The 24,573-nt window shown below is 38.6% G+C and overlaps 1 protein-coding gene across 5 annotated transcripts in view; it reads right to left on the minus strand.

The window, feature by feature from the left end:
- ZNF451 (zinc finger protein 451) overlaps positions 1 to 24,573 on the minus strand; it is a 126,190-nt gene that overhangs the window by 45,557 nt on the left and 56,060 nt on the right. For all 5 annotated transcript variants that reach the window (XM_069564065.1, XM_069564064.1, XM_069564061.1 and 2 more), the window contains exons 4-9: positions 23,638 to 23,757; positions 19,207 to 19,318; positions 14,952 to 15,102; positions 13,712 to 13,838; positions 2,482 to 2,635; positions 1,841 to 1,988 (exon numbers count right to left, since the gene is read on the minus strand). In XM_069564065.1, the coding sequence (XP_069420166.1) occupies positions 1,841 to 1,988; positions 2,482 to 2,635; positions 13,712 to 13,838; positions 14,952 to 15,102; positions 19,207 to 19,318; positions 23,638 to 23,757 (812 nt within the window). The remainder of the gene's footprint in view (positions 1 to 1,840; positions 1,989 to 2,481; positions 2,636 to 13,711; positions 13,839 to 14,951; positions 15,103 to 19,206; positions 19,319 to 23,637; positions 23,758 to 24,573) is intronic.

Genomic DNA, 24,573 nt, shown 5'->3' on the forward strand with positions numbered 1-24,573 from the left:
CTATATTATTCACAAATAAAAGAGAACAATGAACTAAACAATATGGATGAATTGTACAGATGCTATGACAAACACAAAAGAGTGCATACTATACATGATTCCATTTACATAAAGATCTAGAGGAGATATATCAATGTAAGGTAGAAAAAATATCCGAACAGACTGCCTGGGGATGAGAGAGTGGGAGATGACCCGGAAGGAAGGATGGGCTGACAGCTGTATCCAGTCTACAAATCATAAAGGTTAAGGGGGCAGAGGGCTAGGAATGAAAAACACATGAAAAAAATCATAACGGTTAAGATTTGTAAACTTCAATAAATTGAAACAATACGTCAGAAACAAAGAACTATAAAAATCATTAAGCGTGATAAGGCGCATAAAGATGTATAAGAATGGTGGTGGTGAGCATTATCAAAGTTGGGAGATGTATAAGAATTGATGCTTTTGAACTGTGGTGTTGGAGGAGACTCTTGAGAGTCCCGTGGACTGCAAGGAGATCCAACCAATCCATTCTGAAGGAGATCAGCCCTGGGATTTCTTTGGAAGGAATGATGCTAAAGCTGAAACTCCAGTACTTTGGCCACCTCATGCGAAGAGCTGACTCATTGGAAAAGACTCTGATGCTGGGAGGGATTGGGGGCAGGAGGAGAAGGGGATGACAGAGGATGAGATGGCTGGATGGCATCACTGACTCGAAGGACGTGAGTCTGAGTGAAGTCTGGGACTTGGTGATGGACAGGGAGGCCTGGTGTGCTGCAATTCATGGGGTCGCAAAGAGTCGGACACGACTGAGCAACTGAACTGAACTGAACTGATGCTAGTCTGTTGACGTGCATACAGTGAAATTTTCCATGAAATAATTAAGAATAAAAATCCTGGCAGGATGAGGATTTGAACTGATGAACTCAAGAAATACAAGTCAGAACTAGGACTGTTAACATCAGTAATTATACCAACTTTATACAGAGTAATTATACTCAGCTGCCTGTTTTTTAGAGAATGTATTTTACTTGAAAGCTTGTGAAAACAATTGTTCTAAGTAAACAAATGCAACTGTATCACTGAGTAGATACAAACTTTTAATGCATTTTAAAGAAATAAAGGGGGGGGGGACCTAAGAGAGCATCAAATGTGAACTACAGTCTTTGAATTATGAATCCAACAAACCACATGTAAAAAACTTCATGAAGTGACCAGGGAAAATTTGATAACTGATCAGATGTTTGATGATATTAAAATACTAGTTTTTTAGGTATCACGGTATTACAGTTATTTTTCTTTAAAAAAACAAAAAAGAAAGAATGCTTATCATCCATAGGTATATCCTGGAGTATTTACAGATAAAATAACAAAATTTGCTTCAAAATAAGAACTTGCAGGGATGAAAGTGTCATGTAGTGACAACTACTGAAGCCTGGTGACAGGTGTATTAGGGCTTATTATACTCATTACTTTTGTATATTGCTTGATAATTTTCATTGTAAAGACAAAAATACCACACTCGATTATTTGATCAATTTGGCCTTTGATTGACATGCAATTTTTCACGTTTGTCATACTTTCCATGCTAGCTGACTCAAAGCCAACATTCTATCTTAACCCTCTCCTCCCACAGGCACAACCCTCAGCAACCCATACAAAACTTACAACTGTCAGCTTGTTTAACGTCTACAGCAGTATCAATGAATCCACTTTCCTCATACCTCTCCTCTTATGGTAAATCTGGGTAATGTCCAGGCAAATATCCATTCTCATTTTAAAGGAGAGAAACACAGAATATAAAACTATTTGTTGAATCCCCCTGTTGGTGAAGAGCCTTCTGGGCAGGACCAGTACAAACCTGAAATGGGCAGTAAGCTCCATGTGGGAACGTAGGGTCTGGTGGCAGGCCACACACTTAACTTGAAATGGAACATCTTTGCACAGAGAGATCAAAAGTTTCTTTGCAATAGATGGAAATGATATTGGCTGTGCCACTGCCTTGTCATCTGGAAGACAAAATGAACTATAACTTGCAAAGATTCGAGTGGAGTGACCCGGCCTTCCTCCCCTCTGCCTTTCTCAACATCCGGTTAGTAAGTGAAAGAAGATAATTATTTATGTGATAAAAATCTAAGAAAAGTCATTTTCTAGCTTCAATTAAGTGTGATGGATGCTGAACTCATGCTCAGACTAAAATCTGAGTTTGAATGCAGGGAAACACCCAACTTCCCAATGGATATACAAAAACATTATTGTGCATAAATGTTTTCTTCCCAAGTTTGTCTTCATTCCTCAAAGTAAACCTTACTCTTAGGTACAGATAAATATTAAGAATCTTTTTTTTTTGAAAAATAAAAACTGAGATAAACATCTTTCACTTTCACGGTTCTAAAAATTAATGTGAAAATAAGTTATCTCAAGAATTATCTGAGATATACAGTAAATCATCAAAGGTTAAGGGAGTTTAATAATTTTCATCAGAAGAGAGTAAGAACATACCACCCAGTTTAAAACTCTGATGGAAATGATTCTTTCCAGACATATGCTTCAAACACTCATCCTTGCTGCTAAAAAGGAGGAAGCAATTTGGACACGCAAAACACTGAATAATCTGAGGAAGAAGGTTGTTTTTATGTCCATCATCTGCAGCTTCCTAAAATACAAGGCAAAGCTATATTATAGACAACTAAAATCAATACTCAGTTTCTTAAGTCAACTTTCAAAATAACCTATTTATTATACATTTGGAATATTTTGTATCAGTTTTTAACATGAAAACTTTTCTTCCCTGTGAACTGTGGAATTGTTTTATCATAAATAAGGTCCCATATATGAATTTTTAAATTTTTTCCTTAAAAATAAATTGTTTCCATCTTTCTGTGACAATAAAGATAAAAGTATGTTTGCTTTCTAGACATTTTTTATATGTATGCAATATTATATAAATGCATAAATATTTTCATATCACATGTTTTACGTTTTGCTTTGCCCACTCTGCAATATAACCTATGTTTACAAACATGTATTCTTCCATAAATTTCTCCATGTTTGTCATTTATAAAAAAATATACAAGGGAAACTGCCATTGTTTTACCAAATATTGTCCTCTTACAGATCTTCTGCCTCTCAGTTTTCTTATCCCATAATACCTAACAGAAATCCCTAAAAATCAACTGGTGTCACTCTAGTTTATTCTCTGTAATGACCACAAACTACTTCATGGTGTGGATCTACTAAGATTTAGTCAACTATTCATTTTCAGGCTTTTTTTTTTTTTTTGCCACTACAATGATTTTGTAAACATATTTATAAAACTATATTGTTGACTACATATACTTATTATATACTGCTTTCCCCTCATTATCAGGAGTGGCCCTATTGGGTTAAAAGTTTTTGGTAATTAAAAGATATTGTGTAACTGCTGCTCAAAAAGATTCTACCAATTCAGGTTCCCTAGCACCGAATGAGTCTGGTACAGGCGATTATGGACCTTATATTTGTGTCTGCAGTATTATGGACATGTGCTGTGTTAACCTGCCTTTCCTGTCTACTTGTCCTATGAGCTTTCATTCATATAATTCTCTGTGTTGCTTACTCCATTCCAGTCTCAAGTTTTATTTTTTCCCCTCTGGTCAACCTGTATCCATTCTTTGTTATCAAAACTAACTGTCTCATCCTCCATCTTGAAAATATTTTTCAACAAACACCTATCTATTAAGTTTGTATATGATCACCTTAAAATTCTGATAGTCAAATGCGCACCCTTTTGTAGTGTCCAGGTTTCCAAACCTGGTTAAGAGCTTCCTCTGTTTATTTTTGTTTTTATTTCCATTATTCTAGGAGGTGGGTCATAGAGGATCTTGCTGTAATTTATGTCAAAGAGTATTCTGCCTACGTTTTCCTCTAAAAGTTTTCTTGATTCTGGCCTTACATTTAGATCTTTAAACCATTTTGAGTTTATTTTTGTGTATGGTGTAAGAAAGTGTTCCAGTTTCATTTTTTTACAGGTGGCTGACCAGTTCTCCCAGCACCACTTGTCCTTTCTCCATTGTATATTCTTGCCTCCTTTGTCAAAGATAAGGTACCCATAGGTGCATGGATTTATTTCCAGGCTTAACATCTTGCTCCATTGGTCTATATTTGTTTTTGTGCCAGTACCATACTGTCTTCATCACTGCAGCTTTGTAGTACAGTTTGAAGGCAGAAAAGTTGGTTCCTCCAGCTCCATTCTTCTTTTTCAAGATTGCTCTGGCTGTTCATCAAAACTTTACAAATTATAAACACTGGATAGGGTTTAGAGAAAAGGGAACCTTCTTACACTGTTGGTGGGAATGCAAATTGATAAAGCCACTATGGAGAACAGCATGCTGCTGCGGCTGCTGCTAAGTCGCTTCAGTCATGTCCGACTGTGCGACCCCACAGACAGCAGCCCACCAGGCTCCCCCGTCCCTGGGATTCTCCAGGCAAGAACACTGGAGTGGGTTGCCATTTCCTTCTCCAAGGCATGAAAGTGAAAAGTGAAAGTGAAGTCATTCAGTCGTGTCCGACTCTTAGCGACCCCATGGACTGCAGCCTACCAGGCTCTTCCGTCCATGGGATTTTCTAGGCAAGGTACTGGACTGGGGTGCCATTGCCTTCTCCGGAGAACAGCATGAAGATTCCTTAAAAAAAAAAAAAAGCTAGGAATAAAACTGCCATCAGTTAAGTTTAGTCGCTCAGTTGTGTCTGACTCTTTGCAACCCCATGAACCACAGCACGCCAGGCTTCCCTGTCCATCACCAACTCCCAGAGCTTACTCAAACTCATGTCCATTGAGTTGGTGGTGCCATCCAACCATCTCATCCTCTGTTGTCCCCTTCTCTTCCTGACTTCAATCTTTCCAGGATCAGGATCTTTTCCAATGAGTCAACTCTTCGCATGAGGTGGCCAAAGTACTGGAATTTCAGCTTCAGCATCAGTCCTTTCAATGAATATTCAGAACTGATTTCCTTTAAGATTGACTGGTTGGACCTCCTTGCAGTCCCAGGGGGCTCTCAAGAGTCGTCTCCAACACCACAGTGTTGGTGAAGTTCAAAAGCAGTTCAAAAGTTCAATTCAAACAATTCAAAAGCATCAATTCTAAAGCATTCAGCTTTCTTTATGGTCCAACTCTCACATCCATACATGACTACTGGAAAAACCATAGCTTTAAATAGATGGACCTTTGTCAGCAAAGTAATGTCTCTGCTTTTCAATATGCTGTCTAGGTTTGTCATACCTTTTCTTCGAAGGAGCAAGTGTCTTTTAATTTCATGGCTACAGTCACCACCTGCAGTGATTTTGGAGCCCCCCAAAACAAAGTCTGTCACTGTTGCCATTTTTTCCCCATCTGTTTGCCATGAAGTGATGGGACCAGATACCATGATCTTAGTTTTCTGAATGTTCAGTTTTAAGACAAATTTTTCACTCTCCTCTTTCACTTTCATCAAGAGGGTCTTTAGCTTTTCTTCATTTTCTGCCATAAAGGTGGTGTCACCTGCATATCTGAGGTTATTGATATTTCTCCCGGCAATCTTGATTCCAGCTTGTGCTTCTTCCAGTCCAGCATTTCACATGATGTACTCTGCATATAAGTTAAATAAGCAGGGTGACAATATACAGCCTTGACATACTCCTTTCCCATTTTGGGACCACATTGTTCCATGTCCAGTTCTAATTGTTGCTTCCTGACCTGCATACAGATTTCTCAGGAGGCAGGTCAGGTGGTCTGGTATTCCAACCTCTCTAAGAATTTTCCACAGTGTGTTGTGATCCACACAGTCAAAGGCTTTGGCACAGTCAATAAAACATAAGTAGATGTTTTTCTTTGGAACTCTCTTGCTTTTTTGATGACCCAACGGATGTTGGCAATTTGATTTCTGGTTCCTCTGACTTCTCTAAATCCAGCTTGAACATCTGGAAGTTCACGGTTCACATACTGTTGAAGTCTGGCTTGGAGAATTTTAAACATTACTTTGCTAGCATGTGAAATGAATGCAATTGTGTGGAAGTTTGAACATTCTTTGGCATTGCCTTTCTTTGGGATTGGAATGAAAACTGACCTTTTCTAGGCCTTTGGCTGGAAACTACCACATGACCCAATAATCCCACTCCTAGGCATATATCTCAAGGAAACAATAATTGAAAAAGACACACGTATCCCAATGTTCACTGCAGCACTATTTACAATAGCTAGGCAACGGAAGCAACCTAGATGTCCACTGGCAGATGAATGGATAAGGAATACTACCCAGCTATAAAAAGGAACATGTGTGAGTTAATTCTAATGAGGTGGATGAACCTAGAGCCTATATTACACAGCATGAAGTCAGTCAGAAAGAGAAAAACCTGTATAAATTAACACGTTTATGTGGAATCTAGGAAGATGGTACTGATGCTCCTATTTGTAGAGCAGCAAAGGAGACGCAGACGTAAAGAACAGAGTTTTGGACACAGCGGGGGAAGGAGAGGGTGGCATGGTTTGAGAGCGTAGCACTGAAACATATATATTACCATATGTAAAACAGAGAGCTAGTGGGATCTGCTGCTGAGAACCTAGAGAGGCAGGGGTGGGATACTGTGGGAGGTGAGAAGGAAGTTCAAGAAGGAGGGAACATATGTATACCTATGGCTGATTCATGTTGATATATGGCAGAAACCATCACTATATTGTAAAGCAATTATCCTCCAACTAAAAATAAAAATTTAGAAAAAGAATATCATGAGCCCCACAAAAATAAAAATTTTTAAAAGAGCCTCCTCTATCCCAAAATTGGAAGTATTTTTCAGTGTATATTTATATGTGTATGTATATGTACGTGTGCTTGTGTATAAATATAACTTGTTAATGGTCTTTAGAGTAATAGCCTTAAAAGTTGTATTGTGTCTTCCTAAATTTCTATCATTAAGTATACACAATAGTTTGTGTAGTTGCTTATGAGATGCAACAGGAGGGGGGGACAGGAAATTCACATTCATACTAAGTACATTATGGTTCAAATGTGCTTTTCCAGTTAATCCTTACAATAACCCATGAAGTACTATTTTCATTATTTACTAATGAGAAAGCTAAAGTCTAGCTAAGTCAACAAAATCAGCCCCACCCTTTCAGCTGCACCCTCAGAAGACAGAGGGCTGCCATTCACCCAGCTTCATAGCTTTGGTGGGAAATCCTGTGCTCTTTTCGTCACTCTTCACCCATTTTATTTTGGTGCCAGCCGTGTAAAAGATAACCCCTAGTCTGACTTTCTACATTCTGATTAGAAGGTTCCAAACAAGAGCACTAAAAGCATTTACTAACTTATACACGTAACTTACCAATTTACACAATGGCCCCTACTTGAAGAACTCTAAGAAAATAAGCTGTAGTTCAAATGTGAGTTATAACTGAATTCAAAACAAGCTTGTTTAAATTGTTTGCTCAATAGAATAAAATTGTGATTCCACATAAAATTTTATGGGAATATACCTAATTGCAAAGGTATAGCATATTTGCAAATATCTTCCAAAAACCAGGAGAAGGAATGGGAAATATGATGTCCAGTAAGTTAAAAGTACTCAAACCCTTTTACCTCTGTATTTCCAGTCATACTAAATCAAAATACACCATAGAAATTAGAACCACAACAAGATACCACATCACAGACACCCCTAGGATGGGTATTTTATAGACAGATAATAGTGCTGGCAAGGCTGTGAAGAAACGGGAGCCGTAGGAAGGCAAGCTGACACACTGTGCTGGGTAACAGTTTGCAGTTCTTTAAAAACTTAAGCATAATAACTGAATGGCCCGACAATTAGCTCATTAGAGAACTGAAAACATATGACCACACAAAGACTTGTACATTTGTTTCTGCCAACATTATTCACAACAGTCAAAAGTGGAAATAACCCACGTGTCCACCAGCTGAACTGACAAACAAAAGTGGCATATGTTCACACAATGGAATCTTATTTGGCAATAAAAAGGATGAAGTATTGACACAAGCTACAACATGGACGAGCCTTGAAAACACTATGGGAGGTAACGTCTGTTCACCCACAAGTGACGCTGAAGCACCCTTGGGCTTACAACATGTCCACCACCACCCCCTGCACCAAGAGGGAGAAAGGCAGCAAGGTACCTGGGGACAGACCCACTAGCCTGAATGTCAAAAAAAAAAAGGCTAACCACTTGCTGTTCAAAGTGTGACCCAAAGACTAGAAGCACTGCCATTACTCAGAAGTTTGTTAGAAATCCTGACTCTAAGGCACAACATTAATCTGCACTTTAAATGACTGGTGTGCATTAAGATTTGAGAGGCACCAGTCCAGACAGAAGACACTGGAGACAAAAAGGGAAGGGCAGAAAGTCAAACATAAATTATGGACAGTTTCACAGTTCACTGAAGAACATCATCTTTATGAAACAGAATGCACAGCTAAGCAATCTTCTAGCGACCTCTTCTGGTTGATTTATGATACGCAATGACAGCCCCATGCACACTAGCTCATTTTGAGTCCTTGTGACGGACACTCCAAAGAATAAGCAATAAACAGTCTTTATTAAATACTGTATGGCAGGCCCTAAGTGCTTTATAACATGTTATGCTTTCTCTCAACAATTCTGGATGAAAGTGTAACAATTTCACTTTAGAGATAAAGAACTAAGCTCACAGATGTGCCGTAACTTGGTGAGAACACACAGTTAATAAACCTGATATGGAATCCAGGCTTGTCTAACACCAAAGACTTTGCTGTTTCACCATACTGCCTCCAGGAAAGCTGAACATTACAAACTTACTTCCCAGAGAGATGGCAAAAGGGAGGGCAAAAGAGCATGGAAGGAGCAACTCCTAGAAAGAACGGAAAACTAATGAACTTCGGGAAAACACAAATGAGAGTGAGTATTCATAAATTTTAAAGGTTAAAATGCCTATTCAGATTTATTGAAGGAAAAGGATGAATATACTTACAGCATGGAATTTAAAAAAAACATGCCCTGAAGGAGTTCTAGTTCTGAAAAGGGGAGAATACTAACGACTCAGTGCAAACGATTCAAAACAGTGTGATGAAGTTGCACCTTTCCCCTTCTCTCCCCCAACCTGGATCAGGACACTCAACAGGTCTACCATTTCTTTCTTCATGGTGTCTTCTGGGTCCACTTTAATGTCTTTATTCTAAATACCCTTATCTAAGTAAACTCTTCTCTCACCTCAAACCTGCATTACTGCCAAACTCACCTAAACTGGTCTCCTTGTCCGTACCTTTGACTCCATCCTCAACACGGGTGCCATTCCAATACTACTCGGTCTCTGGCGTCCACCCCTCCCCCAAAATGGAGAAGGACTTCGGTTCTAGAATTAAAGCACTCTAACTCTGAAGACATAAGCATTCTTCTCATCAGATCACATCCTACAGTGGTGCCAGGACCTGCCCAATATCAAGTTTAAATCCTGGAGCTGTGCAGTCCAGTTATGACTTGAGTTGGGATTCCCCAGGACCACCCCCAGGGCTAGGGGTTTGGCTGGGACTTACAGAACTTGGGGGACAGTCATACTCATGGCTGTAATTTATTAGAGCAAAAGGAAACCAAGCGGAAAGGCACACTGGGCAGAGCCCAGAGGAACTAGCTTTAAGATTCCAAAGATCCTCTCCATGGAGACAAACAGAACACACTTGACAATTAATACCACCTTAAAGACTCAGTGCCTGCCGTGCGTGATTCAAGTCAAGCTAGGGCAAAAACCACCACAATACTGTAAAAATGATCCACAAACTGCAGAACAATTATGCCAAAGAAATTCCTGCACTGTTAAGAAAGGGCTAGGACCCACAACAGATTCTCCAGCCCGGGGATCTGGCAAAGGGACTAAGAACCCACAGGGAATTTGACTTTGGAGGCTAGTGGGATTTGATTATACAACTTATACTGGACTAGGGAAACAGACTCTTGGAGGGTACAAACAGAACTTGTGCACACCAGGACCCAGGAGAAAGGAGCACTGACCCAGCAGGAGACGGACCTAGACTTGCCTGCAAGTGCCCAGGAGTCTCCGGCGGAGGTATGGGTCAGTGGTGGCCTAGTGCAGGGTCAGTGGCGCTGAACACAACAGAGCATGCACAAGACAAGGCAGAGGAACCAGAGATCAAACTGCCAACACCCGCTGGGTCACCGAAAACCCAGGACTTCCAAAAAACCATCTATTTCTGCTTTACTGACAATGCCAAAGCCTTTGTGTGGATCACAATAAAACGGAAAATTCTTCAGGAGATGGGAATACCAGACCACCTGACCTACCTCTTGAAAAATCTGTACGCAGGTCAGGAGGCACAATTAGAACTGGACATGGAACAACAGACTGGTTCCAAATAGGGAAAGGAATATGTCAAGGCTGTATATTGTCACCCTGCTTATCTAACTTATATGCAGAGTACATCATGAGAAACGCTGGACTGGAGGAAGCACAAGCTGGAATCAAGACTGCCGGGAGAAATATCAATAACCTCAGATATGCAGATGACACCACTCTTATGGCAGAAAAAGAAGAAGAACAAAAGAGCCTCTTGATGAAAGTGAAAGAGAGTTAAAAAGTTGGCTTAAAGCTCAACCTTCAGAAAATGAACATCATGGCATCCGGGCCCATCACTTCATGGCAAATAGATGGGGAAACAGTGGAAACAGTGTCAGACTTTATTTTGGGGGGCTCCAAAATCACTGCAGATGATGACTGCAGCCATGAAATTAAAAGATGCTTGCTCCATGGAAGAAAAGTTATGAGCAAACTAGACAGCATATTAAAAGGCAGAGACATTACTTTGCCAACAAAGATCTGTCTAGTCAAAGCTATGATTTTTTCCAGTAGCCATATATGGATGTGAGAGTTGGACTATAAAGAAAGCTGAGCACCAAAGAATTGATACTTTTGAACTGTGGTGTTGGAGAAGACTCTTGAGAGTCCCTTGGACTGCAAGGAGAGCCAACCAGACCATTCTAAAGGAAATCAGTTCTGAATATTCATTGGAAGGACTGATGCTGAAGCTGAACCTCCAATACTTTGGCCACCTGATGCGAAGAACTGACTCACTGGAAAAGATTCTGATGCTGGGAAAGACTGAAGGCAGGAAGAGAAGGGGACAACAGCGGATGAGATGGTTGGATGGCATCACCAACTCAATGGACATGAGTTTGAGCCAGCTCTGGAAGTTGGTGATGGACAGGAAAGCCTGGCGTGCTGCAGTCCATGGGGTCGCAAAGAGTCTGAGTGACTGCACTGACTGAGGGCAAAAACTACCACAATATTGTAAGGAAATTATCCTCAAATTAAAATTAATTAGTTGATTTTTGAAAAGAGTTCAAATTTTTAAATAAGAGTTCAAAAAAAAAAAAAAAAGACTCAGTGCCCAGGGGGTTAGGTCTTACCTGCCTAGTACAGACCAAAATGCTATAACCCCACATGGAAAGCACGTGTTCAGCATAAACTACACCACCTGCACCTACAGTTCAGGCACAAAGAGCCACTCATCAGAGACTCTTTGGGAAACTGCCAATTTCAAGTTCCCAGACAGCTCGGTGCCAACCTCACAAGCAAGTCCATCTAGGGATGGAGTCTCGGGCCTGCTGTGTACCCTGCTCTCTGCACCGGCCCCATTCCCTACTTGCTGTTCTCTGCAGGCTCCTTTCCACACCTTGTCCTTTCCATCTATCTGAATCCAAGCCTGGAAGACCACTTCTCCTCCGCAGGGCTCTGCCAACTTTTCCAGCTTCTTCTGTCCCCTTCCTCTGAACCTGTTTCCTCTGACAATTACCATTATGGCTTATTCATTCTAGAGCACATGGATTCCCCTCATACTACAGCCACTCGTCAGGGTTCAACAAGACACAGGCTCCCCAAAACTAACGATGGAGCAGACGGCAAACTGACTGCCAGGAGGCACGTCTACTCGAGGAACAGAGAACTCAATCAGAGACAGCTGAGAGCACGAGTCTCCACTCTGTGTGAACCTACACAGGATCCAGGGCATTACTGACATGACTTGCAAGACCAGGTCACAGACTAGTGAATTCTGAAAATATGGCTTAAAGAAAAACCTTACTAGTCTTTGGACATTAGTGTTTTACTATTTCAAAACCTAATATTTACTCAGCAAATACCTGAAGTATCAATCTTTTCATAGGTTTTTAGCTACAAGGGTATTTAAGGTGTTATTGTTTATAATGACAGAAAACTTTAAACTAATACATCTAATAGGAAATTAAAAGAGAGGCTTCTCAGGTGGCTCAGTGGGAAAGAATCCACACTGCCAATGCAGGAGACACAGGTTTGATCCCTGATCCAAGAAGATCCCACATGCCGCAGAGTAACTCACCCAGTGGCCAGCTACAGCGACAGAGCCTGTGCTCTAGGACCCGGGATCACAGTCACTCAGCCCATGCTCTGCAATTCCTGAAGCCCCTGCACCCAAGGGCCCATGCTTTGTAGCAAGTGAAGCACCACAGTGAGAAGCCCGCACGCTACAGAAAACCCACGCAGCAACAAAGACCAGCACAGCCAACCACAAGTAAATAAATATCGTCATACAGAAAACCCACACAGCAGCGAAGACCAGCACAGCCAATCACTAATAAATAAGTAAATAAATTATAGTCATACAGAATGCCATTCACTTATTTTAAATGTACATACTGATTCAACATTTAAACATTTATGCTTACAACACACTGCTGTTTTAAATTATGAAATAATTTAGATACCTTATCTTATATAAAAATATTTATGTATGGAGAAATAACAGAAATATATATATAAATGTTAATAATGCTTATCTCTATAGTGACATTAGAGTGATTTCCCAGTGGTTGCCATGGGGGAGAGGGGGTGGAAACGGGATGGATTGGGAGTTTAAGGTTAGTAAATGCAAATTATAATACTTAGAATAGATAAACAAGGTCCTACTGAATAGCACAGGGAACTATATTCAATATACTGAGATAAACAATAATGGAAAAGAATATGCAAAGAAATGTCTATATATGTATAACAATACTCTGCTGCACAACAGACATTAACACAACACTGTAAATCAACTATACTTTAATAAATTTTTTTAAAGGGGGTTTCTTATTTCCTTTCTTTTTGTTAGTATTTTAAAACTTTTCCAGAGTGAAAATATCACGTAATTAACATTTTGTAACATTAATAAGTCAGATACCTGCTAATAATATCAAGTTTGATAAACACTTATTACAGGGCTCTTTACTACACTGAATTTGCTAATAGTATGAATCAATCTCATGTCCCTTGAGATTTCACACAATGTGAGTCATGTAACACAACCTTTTAAATACCTGATCTCCTAATACCAGCATTGATAAAGGATCATCACTGACTACATGGCTCCGACATGTCAACCAGTACTGAACAGCAGTGTCCTTAAGAATACCATTCTGATATCATGTGATTTACTCACAGAACATCTTGAACAAAGTAAGTCAATTTCATACAGCAATTCAATAAAAAGAGTTTCAATGATAATCTTTAGGACTGTTAGCTTTCAGCTATCAGGGTTAACTGCCCACAATAACGTTTCAAATCATTTCATTTATCACAGACAATCACAATTTTGATCCTTAGGTGCATCACTATGGACTGCAAGCTTAAGAACAGCAAGAAAACACCCCACGGATCTCTAGAAAAAGAATACCTATTCTTACCTTAGGACATGTTCTTACCGTAGCAAAAAGGTGATCCCTATACTGCTGCTGAGTAACAAAATTTTTATAACATACTACACAAGCAAAGGAGCTGACGGAAGGCCCATGCAGGGTAATTGTTGGGTCACACGGAGAGTGGTCGAACCTACTTGGCAAAACAGAGGTGAAATTAGAAAATCTGACATATTCTAGAGGCAGCACTAAGTTGCTTCATTTGTTAAGTTAGACACACATATTCAAGTGTTTACACTTCTTCTACTGAAGTATTAAATAACGTTCTTTATATTCAAGAAATATCAAGTGGTTCTCGTATACCATGCTATCTCTTGAAACAGTGACCAACAGCTTAAAATTTCAAAAAAGTACTCAAGATACAATAAAATGGATTTAAGCATATTTCGCCAAATTGGTTAACTTCCAGTCTGAAAACTGTACAGCCATTATCCATTTCTTCTTGCAAGGAACAAAATAAAACTCAGAAATAATTGTAAATGAATCACTAGAATAATAATGTAATGTCAAGCTTTCTGGTACACACCTATTTCCTAAAAATGGCTTTTAATCCTTTTAATGTCATTTTAATCATTTAACAAATTTGTGTCATTGAAAACTGCCTCAAAGACTTTTTAAAAATTAAAAACACTTAAAATACAGTTATCTGTAGAATACTGAACCCCTCTCCAGAAGGCTCTCACAGCAGGGTCAGGCATAAGCAGGGTGAGACATCTGGAGAGGGTCGAGAGCCCCAAACTCTCAACTCCCCTCTTCAACCTATAAGAAGGGGAGACTACGAAGGTGAGGACTGTTTAACTCCTTTAATATTGCCTTCTCTTGATATTTACTTTCTCAAGCTCTACTATTCAAAATTCAGTAAATCATGGCTCTCATAAATAAAACATTTATTATTAACTTTGCTACACTTGGTTTGCCTTTAGCATTTACTTTGCAATGACATATTATCTTTCTTTGGGCTAGCCCACATATCTGTAAATGCTTTGTGTCTCTTAAAATTTGCTAATGGACTGAATTTCTGTAAAACTGATCCAAATGTACATCAATGCAAAGAGTCTGGTCAGAATTTTATGAAACATATTAGGACTGAATATCACTAGAATAATCTGACTTCAAGCCTCCTAGGAAGCCTAAGAAATGTAAATTACCGTAGGAGTTTGGAATATAAAGCTACAATCACAATGGCAGAGGTGCCTCACGCTCTCAGTTCACCTTCAGCACCCACTGTTCTGAACATCACACTTACCTTTTCAAATGTCCTAAGAGAAGGTGCCCATTATCAAATTCCTTGTTACAGTGCATTATGGGACATGAAATTGGTTTCCCAGATGCTCGAATTTGGCTTCCTCTTCGGAATGAACCTTTTGTTCCAGAATTAATTGTGCCTGTTTTGAGTCCTGTATCATCAGAATATAAACTCTTAAGTTCCTATTTCAGGTAACTGTCCTTTGGAGTGGTAATCAAAATTATGAAAAAACAACAGAAAAACACTGCTGCTGCTGCTGCTGCTGCTAAGTCACTTCAGTCGTGTCCAACTCTGTGCGACCCCATAGACGGCAGCCCACCAGGCTCCCCCATCCCTGGGATTCTCCAGGCAAGAACACTGGAGTGGGTTGCCATTTCCTTCTCCAATGCATGAAAGTGAAAAGTGAAAGTGAAGTCGCTCAGTTGTGTCCGACTCATATCGACCCCATGGACTGCAGCCCACCAGGCTCTTTCGTCCATGGGATTTTCCAGGCAAGAGTACTGAAGTGGGGTGCCATCGCCTTCTGGGCAGCATCAAATGGGTGATCCTACTAGTAATTAAGTGCTTACAAACTTTCTTACAAAAGATATAACAACCTACAAATAAATAGCTATTTGGGACAAGGAAAGCCATTAAGATCTCCAAGTAATATTATCTTGAGGAAAAGAACTGTTCCCGTGAGTTCAACAGCCAAGAAATGTCAGAGATGGACTCTTTCAGAAAACCAGTTGCTCTACAACCACTGTACCTGCCTCCCTTCTGTTCATTTATATAAGCTGACAAAGATTTTTTCTTCTAATTCTTATTTTCTCTTTTAAGTATCTTACACACATTATAAGGTTCAGTTATACAGGCTGTAACTGAGACGGGATGGGAATGGGGAGGACAAGGAGAATGCCTTCACCAGTCCTTTTATCTGGTGAAGATTATCCCTTTCCATCATAATCTTGGTCTTACCGTCACACAACTTTCCAGCCTCAGCCAAATTCTGTTTCCAGGCAAACTCCCAATGCATGTTGTATAGTGAAAAATTTAGAGTTAAGTTCTATAAACAAAGAATTTAAAAAGTGCTAGGAGGATTCTGATACATAGTTTGATTATTATTATTTCTTATAACTTGTTTCACTCAAATACTTTGAATACTTCATATAACAAAAAATTGTGTATTTATCTTTATGGCAATTTCTACCAAGTCCTTAAGCATTTAACTGGAATAAAATGTTATACCTTCAACATCATCTAGTTAAGATCCCCAAATGGTTATCTATGTTGAAGGTTTCAATGCTCTTCTGTTTATGGAAGAAATGGCTCTATTAAATGCTGTCAAAATGCTTATAAATGTGTTCTATCAATAAAAAAGGACTAATACAGCATTAATCATATTCAAAGAAAAACTAATGACAATACACCTTTTTTTGCTTTCATTTTTTAATGCAGTCAGAATTAAGACTAATTTTTACTGTCCATCCACATCCCAGGTGTTGCCTATTATGACCTTTACTTAGCCATAGAGGTTCTAGATAAAAATTAAAGTGGAGAAAGCAATCAATTAGAAGAAAATAAGCTTTATCCAGGGAAAGGCAAAATACAGAGAGATTTAAACAGCTCTTTTCCTTAAATAGTATAGCGTGTTGTTTTTAAATGACTAAGTATTCAAATGTGTGGAAACTGGTCTAACTATAAATATCTATAAAAAAGTTGGATTTCCAAAGCTTGAATAATTATAATGTCCTTACACTACTTCTAATCAAAGAACTGAATTATAATGGCTGGATACTTTGGAATAGATTGAATGGAGTCCCTTAATGCTATTGAGAAGTAGAATCTCACTTTTTATAATTGATAGCAAAAAGACATCTCTGTTTTCCCCAGCTCTCCGCTCCTCAAAGAAATGGCACCACAGCAAGTACAGCCCAGTGCTAAAGCCACTATGCCAGCAAGAGCCCCCTAACTCTTCAGTGCTACAGTGTGGCAGGGACCAAGCAAGAAGATAAAACCACCACATAAAAAGAATGTAACTAAAGACCTTAATTCACAGCACAAGCTTATCAGCCGCCAATGAACCAGGTGTGACCTGAAGTGATCTACAGTACCACATCTTGACAAGAATTATAAAGACAGCTAACTGAGTCATCTGTTCCCACTTGATCCACTCAGAAAAATATATACTCAGATGTTCATGAATTCAATTTACAGTGAATTAAAATATTCTGAAACTCCAGTACTTTGGCCACCTCATGTGAAGAGTTGACTCACTGGAAAAGACTCTGATGCTGGGAGGGATTGGGGGCAGAAGGAGAAGGGGACGACAGAGGATGAGATGGCTGGATGGCATCACCGACTCAATGCACGTTGAGTTTGAGTGAACTCCGGGAGATGGTGATGGACAGAGAGGCCTGGCGTGCTGCGATTCACGGGGTCACAAAGAGTCGAACACAAGTGAGCGACTGAACTGATCTGAACTGAACTGAAAATATTCTGACAACCTGAAAGCCAGAGATTAGGCCTAAAGGGATATATTACTGACCCAACAATCATTCTAGACAAGACTTGAAAGTGTTAGATTCATATGAGAGAAACAATTTTACAAGAGATCTTGTAAGCCTTGTAGTTCTACACCATTTTTGTATCAAAATCTTCCCAAATCTACAGATACCCTCTAGAAGTGAGGCCCAAACATGTATTTAAGACTCCCAAGTGATTCTGATATAGCTAAAGACAGCAATTTTCAAGTAAACTTTTCTCAAGTAGGTTTGGAATACCAAACAATTCTTTTGTTTAGTTGAATGACAGTCACATTTGGAACATGGTTCTAGGCTTCCTTTCTGTGTTCATATGCAAATATTCATTGCCCACTCTGGTATAATATTCAACCAACACTTACTGGACATCTCTGTGCAGAGCCTTCTTAGGCACTGACACTAAAAAAATTAATTAGGCTTAGCCTCTGTCTCCATAACATATAAATCTAGTAAAAGACACAGATATGTAAACATATCAATCCAACACAACAGGGTAAAAACTATAGGCAAAAAGTGAATAAAACACTGTGGCATCAAAGACAACTGGGCAATCAAACTTAGGCAGACTAAAAAACCTAGCACCCTCTAGTACTGAATGTAGTACTTACTTGTCTGTGGCTAACCACACGGGCAAGTAAGAAAAAGTTAAAGGCATTTAAGAGGGAGGATAGGGCAAGGGGGGAGTTTGCCAGGCACAAACATACTGGGAGATAAGAAGGAAATGCAGTGTCAGGGAGTAGCCAAGCGTCAAAATACCTACAAATTATTGGAATTATTTTAAAAGTGGCAATTTTATTCTGTTCAAAGAAAAGCGCTCTGAAAACTACAGAACAAGATATCCAGGTTCAAAGTTGAGCACTGCATACAAAGATTATTTCTAAGACTTTTTGCAACTAAACTTTTGGCTGGATTAAATCCACAGCTAAGGTTTCTGTGAGTAACCCAAGCCTCTAAGGGCTCAGTGGGTCTTGTACAAGACAGGCTAGAAAAGCTGCCATGATGGGACTATCCTGAAAGTGTTAGTTGCTCAGTCATGTCTGACTCTTTGCAACCCCATGGACTGTAGCCTGCCAGGCTCCACTTTCCATGGGATTCTCCAAGCAAGAATACTGGAGAGGGTTGCCATTCCCTATCCAAGTGATCTTCCCAACCCAGGGATCGAATCCAAGTCTCCCACATTGCAAGCAGATTCTTTACTGTCTGAACCACCAGGGAACCCCAAGGGACTGTCCTACTGACTCAAAAATTTTACCAAATTATCTGGTGGAAGGAAAATGCTCCACAGTAATTCTTCCAGGAATCTCAGGTCTGTAGAGTTATTAATGAAGAAGCTACCCACTGCTTTAGATGAGCCTCCAATGTCAACACTTCCAACAAAATATCTACACAAGTTGCATGGACAAATAAATAAGTAAATGCTAATCATTTCTATCTCAGCTTAAATTCATTTCCTTACAGAATCCTGACCTCAAATAACCTGTTACACACCTTCACATAGCCTCACATAGTACTATTTCATGTAGGACACACATGAATGAATAAATGAGCAATATCTAATCAGCTCAAGGATCACTTTTATTCAAAATACACTTTTGCCAAAATAGGAAGACAACTGGTAGGTAAAGCAGGCCTCCAGTTAAGTAAATTTCAATACTTTATACACTTACTAGCAACTGACTAAACAGACACAATGCCTTAGGGCTTCAGGGAAGCCTCTGGTCTCTAAAGAATACCTGGCATTTTTAACCACTGGTCCACACACAGTCTGGCTGCTTCTGTATCAGAATGTCCTTGAATAAATTCCAATTCTTGTAGCCCATGAGCATGCTGAAAATCGATTTTTTCCTAAAGATATTAAGAAAAAAAATCAATTAAACTGTGATTACTAATCTTGTTTCCTTAAGAAAATGAGTTTGTCACAACAGTGATCAGAAAATACTGATTATCCTTTATACCTGTAACTCCAAGTCTAGAACTCTATCCTAAGGAGCTAAGTCAAACCAAAGTTTCCTGCTCTAAATAAGATGTTGATCCCAATGTCATCTATATTTGCACAAAGTGTGCAACAACTTAATCTCCAACAACAGGGTACTGTTTAAGTAAATTATGGTGTGTACATTTCATGAAAGTCATTAGAAACACTAACCAAACTTTTCAATGAATTAGGAATATACTTTTGATATCAAGTATGTTACCAAACAGTATTAAATGAATAGGGTCAAATATAAGCAAAGATTATTTCAAGCGATATGTAACTCTGCCTGCAGAGAGGGAAAAAGGCAGACGATAAATATGATAAATGTCAATGGTTATCTCTGGAATGGAAATACGAATGATTATTTTCATCCTTACATTTTAAAACACTTTTTTTCAAATGTTCCACATGTAGTCTGAAGTATACAGAAGCCTATTAAATATTTGTTCAATGAACAGTGTAAGAGCAGACCCTCATTAGTACTTAACATGTACCAGTACAAAACATCTACTCCATCTAGATCAAAGATTTTTTCCATAAAGGGCCACAGGATAAATATTTAAGGCTCTGCAGCCCATACAGTCTCTTTTGCAACTACTCAACTCTGCTGCTGCAGCACAAACACAGCCATAGATAATATGTAAACAAATGGGCATGGCTATGTTCCAATAAAACTTTATTTACAAGAACAGGCAGTGGTCCAGTGCCAACTACTAAACTAGATGCTTTAGACTTTTACAGTCTCTAAATCTTTCTGGTTATGTTACTGATGAATCTATTTGCATACTCTAATCATGCTGTATCTATAGGTTGGTACAAAAGTAATTGTGGTTTCAGACCATGAATTTTAAATCATTATAATTAGGCTCAACACATCTTTATTAATCAAAATAGGAAAGATTACAATCAACACATTTTTGCCAACAAGAAATGTTTATTCCTATAGCATAAAAATCCATGCTTTGGGATTCAGCAAACTCTTGGGAAACATTTTCTGCCTCTTGCTGTTGTGGAAGTGTTTTCGCTGCAAAAAGTTGTTGAGATGCTTGAACAAAGTGGTAGTCGGTTGGTGAGGCATCAGGTGAATATGGTGGATGAGGCAAAACTTTGTAGCCAATTAGTTCAACTTTTGAAGTGCTGGTTGTGCAATGTATAGTCCAATGTTGTCATGGAGAAGAACTGGACCCCTTTCTGTTGACCAATGCTGGTGCCAGGCACTGCAGTTTTCGGTGCATCTCATTGATTTGCTAAGCATACTTCTAAGATGGAAGGTTTCACTGGGATTGAGAAAGCTGTAGTGGATCAGACTGGCAGCAGACTACCAAACAGTGATCATGACTTTTTTGGTGCAAGCTGGACTTTGGGAAGTGCTTTGGAGCTGCTTCTCAGCCCAACCACTAAGCTGGTCGTCACTGGTTGTCATAAAAATCCACTTTTCATTGCATGTCATAATCCAATCCAGAAGTGATTCATTGTTATTGCATAGAATAAGAGAAGACACTTCAAAGCAACAGTATTTTTTATTTGGTCAGCTCACGAGGCACCCACTTTATTGAGCTTTTTCACCTCTCCAATTTGCTTCAGATGCTGAACGACCATAAAACTGTCCATGTTGAGCTCTTCAGCAACTTGTGTAGTTGTAAGAGGATCAGCTTCAATAAAGGCTCTCAGTTGGTCACTGTCAACTTTCGTTGGCTGGCCACTACACTCCTCATCTTCAAGGCTCTGGTCTTCTCTGCAAAACTTCTCGAATCAGCACTGCACTATACGTTCGTTAGCAGTTCCTGCACCAACTGCGTTGTCGATGTTACAAGTTGTCTCTGCTGCTTAATGAACCGTTTGAACTCGAGTAAGAAAATCGCTTGAATTTGCTTTTAGTCTAATATCATTTTCCAGTCTAAATACATATAAAATAAACAGTAAGATATCAGAAAAAAAATATAGTAGGAAATGTGCATTAAAATGATGCATAACATAACCACATTTGTTTAAGAATGTATTTCAATATCAAATGGCAACATTCAACAATGCAAAACTGCAATTACTTTTGCACCAACCTAATAACAATTAACGCTTATTAACCACTTACCATGTGCCAGGCACTATTCTTAAAGCATCTTAGATCTTATTTTCTCAATAACTCTGTAAGATGGGTACCAGTATGGTTCCCATTTTATAATGGGAAAACTGAGGCATAGGAAGATCAAATAAATTGCACAAGGACAAATAACAATGCCAGATTTAAACTTTCATTCTCTAATCTGATTCTAGAACTCATGCACTTAACCAGTATACCATACTGTATCTCAAAAAGGTTTTTATATCCTTAAAAAGAAATAACAAAGCCACAAACGCTAGATTTGCAAGAAACAGACCTGGATACTGAATGACCTTGTTAGCAATGTAACAGGATCTTCTGTCAGCACAGTTAAGAGGGGGACAGGGAGATTCAAGATTGTAATCAGAAAAAAAATCAGCTACACAACACTGTTCTAAGTATAGCCATAGAGTACTAATTCTCCAAAGATGCTCATATGCATTATATAGCTATTCCTATACATGTTAGGGGCACATCCTCTCTTGTGAGTCATTTTAACTCCTGGAATATCAACAAGCAAAGCTGGTAACTGGTCAACTAGTCAAGCACAACACATTATCTCTGAAAGTGATTTATACAATGAAGATTTTAATAGATTAAAAAAAAATTTCTGTCTAAAAAGATGGACAATACACTTTAACAGTGAGACACCAAAAATCAAAAGGCCTAGACGAGCTGGAAGACGTTTTCTACTATACTCTGTAGTCAGAGTTAACACCTACCACAATTCTTCAAGAATTAGTTTTATTATCTTTCTTTCTAGGTAGTTTATTTTGTTTTTTGTTTTCTGTCATCTATCAATATTTTTTTTAATAAGCTGTATATAAAGGAGAACCAAATTTTCAAAAAATCATGAATGGATAGCAAGCAAAGAGCTACAGAACCTGTGTGAGTCACTTTCTAAGAAAGAAATCCAGAAAATTGCATTCTTTAAAATTGGGTAAGCAAGAATTTCAGTTTTAAAAAACTTTCTCCAACAACAAGCTAAAATCTTTAACACAATGAATGAACGTTTGCAAAGGTAAAAGCTGAAACTATCCTTGAGAAAAACCCTTGCTGTCACAGCAACTACTCTGAACTCACCACAGAAGCAGTGAGCATCACTGAGGAAATGGGTAGAAAAAGAGGATATCTTGATAACCACTCCTCTCTCAGAGACTTTCCCCATACACACACACTTAATGTAATTTGCGGAAAGAAGCTTCCTTAAAAATGAATACTGTCTCTGTCAGGAAAGAAATAATCTTTTTTTTTAAAAAAATATCACTAATGTATTAAGCATTTTAAACGTATAATTAGAATACTATCCTCTAGTTTAATTGGCATTACATTATGAAGTATTAATAAAAGTCCCCAAACAAAGGTACTTCTAAATTCAAAGATTAAGGTATTTTACATTAGATTAAGGAGATACTAAAACAAAGGTGACAGAAATATATAAATTCCTTTATAATAACCAACGGAACAAGGAAGCAAAAACATACATGGTAAAATTATGCTGTGATTTGTACTTCCATTTTTAAACTCCCAAGAGAAAGTTTTTTTACCCAATTGTCCAAAATTTTACTCTAATAGACATCTGGCAGTATTGGGAGAGTTCTCTAAGGTAATTTCATTTGGTAACCTTCTATAAAGCAAGTCAAAGTTTGAAATGGTTTATATCATGCAAGATTCTAAATCAGGCTTCATCTTCTACTGCCGTAATTCAATAATCGAAGGAAGAGGGTGAAGTGAAAGTGGTCTGGCTCTACTGCGTAGAAAATAAACTTTAACAGCTTGTATCTACAGAAGCCCTGATAAACTGTGATAAAGTAACTAGAAACTTATATAATCCCATGAATTTAAATTCCCAAAATAAAGTCCACTCAAGTCTACTTTTTCTTTTTTTTTTTGGTCTGTATACATATATGATCAAAATCCAACAAACAGAAACAGATATAAAAAGCCATCATGAACTACTACTAAATCATGAGCAGATTTCATGCTGAACTTATATCCAATTATGTGTCTTTTGATTACATAAGTATCTATTTAACTTTCTTACAAACAATTCTATAATCTGGTAAAACATCAATGAAAGCAGCCACATACCCTGAATGCCCTATTCTTTTCTTCTTTCTGCTGTTTCTCCACTTCAACATGGCGGGCTAGGCGTGCCAGAGTCAAGGCGACTTTATCCTTCTGATGGTCAATATGGTCTTTATGCTTATCCTATAATTGAAAACAATTTTATTCCTTTTAGCTAACAAAATTAGCTTTGGGATTACATATATCCATTTACTGAAGAGTTACTAAAGAACCATTTACAGAATTTCCCTGGCAGTCCAATGGTTAAGACTCTGTGCTTCCACTGCAGGGGGCATGGGTTTGATCCCCAGTCAGGAAGCTAAGAGTCCGCATGCCATGTAGTACAGCCAAAAAACTAAAAAGAACCACTTACTTTTTAAAATTTAATTTTTATTTTATATTGGGGCATAGGTGATTTACAATGTTGTGTTAGTTTCAGGTATACAACAAAGTGATTCATTTATACATATACAAATATCCATTCTTTTCAGATTCTTTTTCCATATAGGTTGTTACAAAATACTGAGTTCCCTGTGTTACACAGCAGCTCCTTGTTGATTAAGGAACTATTTATTTTTAATATTATCAAATTTCTAAGAACTTGTCTTGTTTATGTGTAAATTGTGGTAGTCTGCAGGACAGCTAATCACCAACCAGCACCTTTGATTTTCACAAAGTTATATAACCTATCAATCATCCTTATATCCTTCTCTTTTTAGGTTTATTCATTTATTTTTTGGCTGCAGTGGGTCTCTGTTGCTGCACATGGGCTTTCTCTAGCTGCAGCAAGTGGAGGCTACTCTTACTGAGGACAGGCTCTAAGGCACGGGGGCTTCAGCGGTCACAGCACACAGCCTCCATAGTTGCAGCTTGGTGGCTCTAGAGTGCGGGCCACAGCAGGTATGGCCCATGGGCTTAGCTGCTCTGTGCCATGTGGGATCTTCCTAGAATGGTGTCCCT

This window comes from Ovis canadensis, chromosome 20 (assembly GCF_042477335.2).
Source record: "Ovis canadensis isolate MfBH-ARS-UI-01 breed Bighorn chromosome 20, ARS-UI_OviCan_v2, whole genome shotgun sequence".
Classification (NCBI taxonomy): domain Eukaryota; kingdom Metazoa; phylum Chordata; class Mammalia; order Artiodactyla; family Bovidae; genus Ovis; species Ovis canadensis.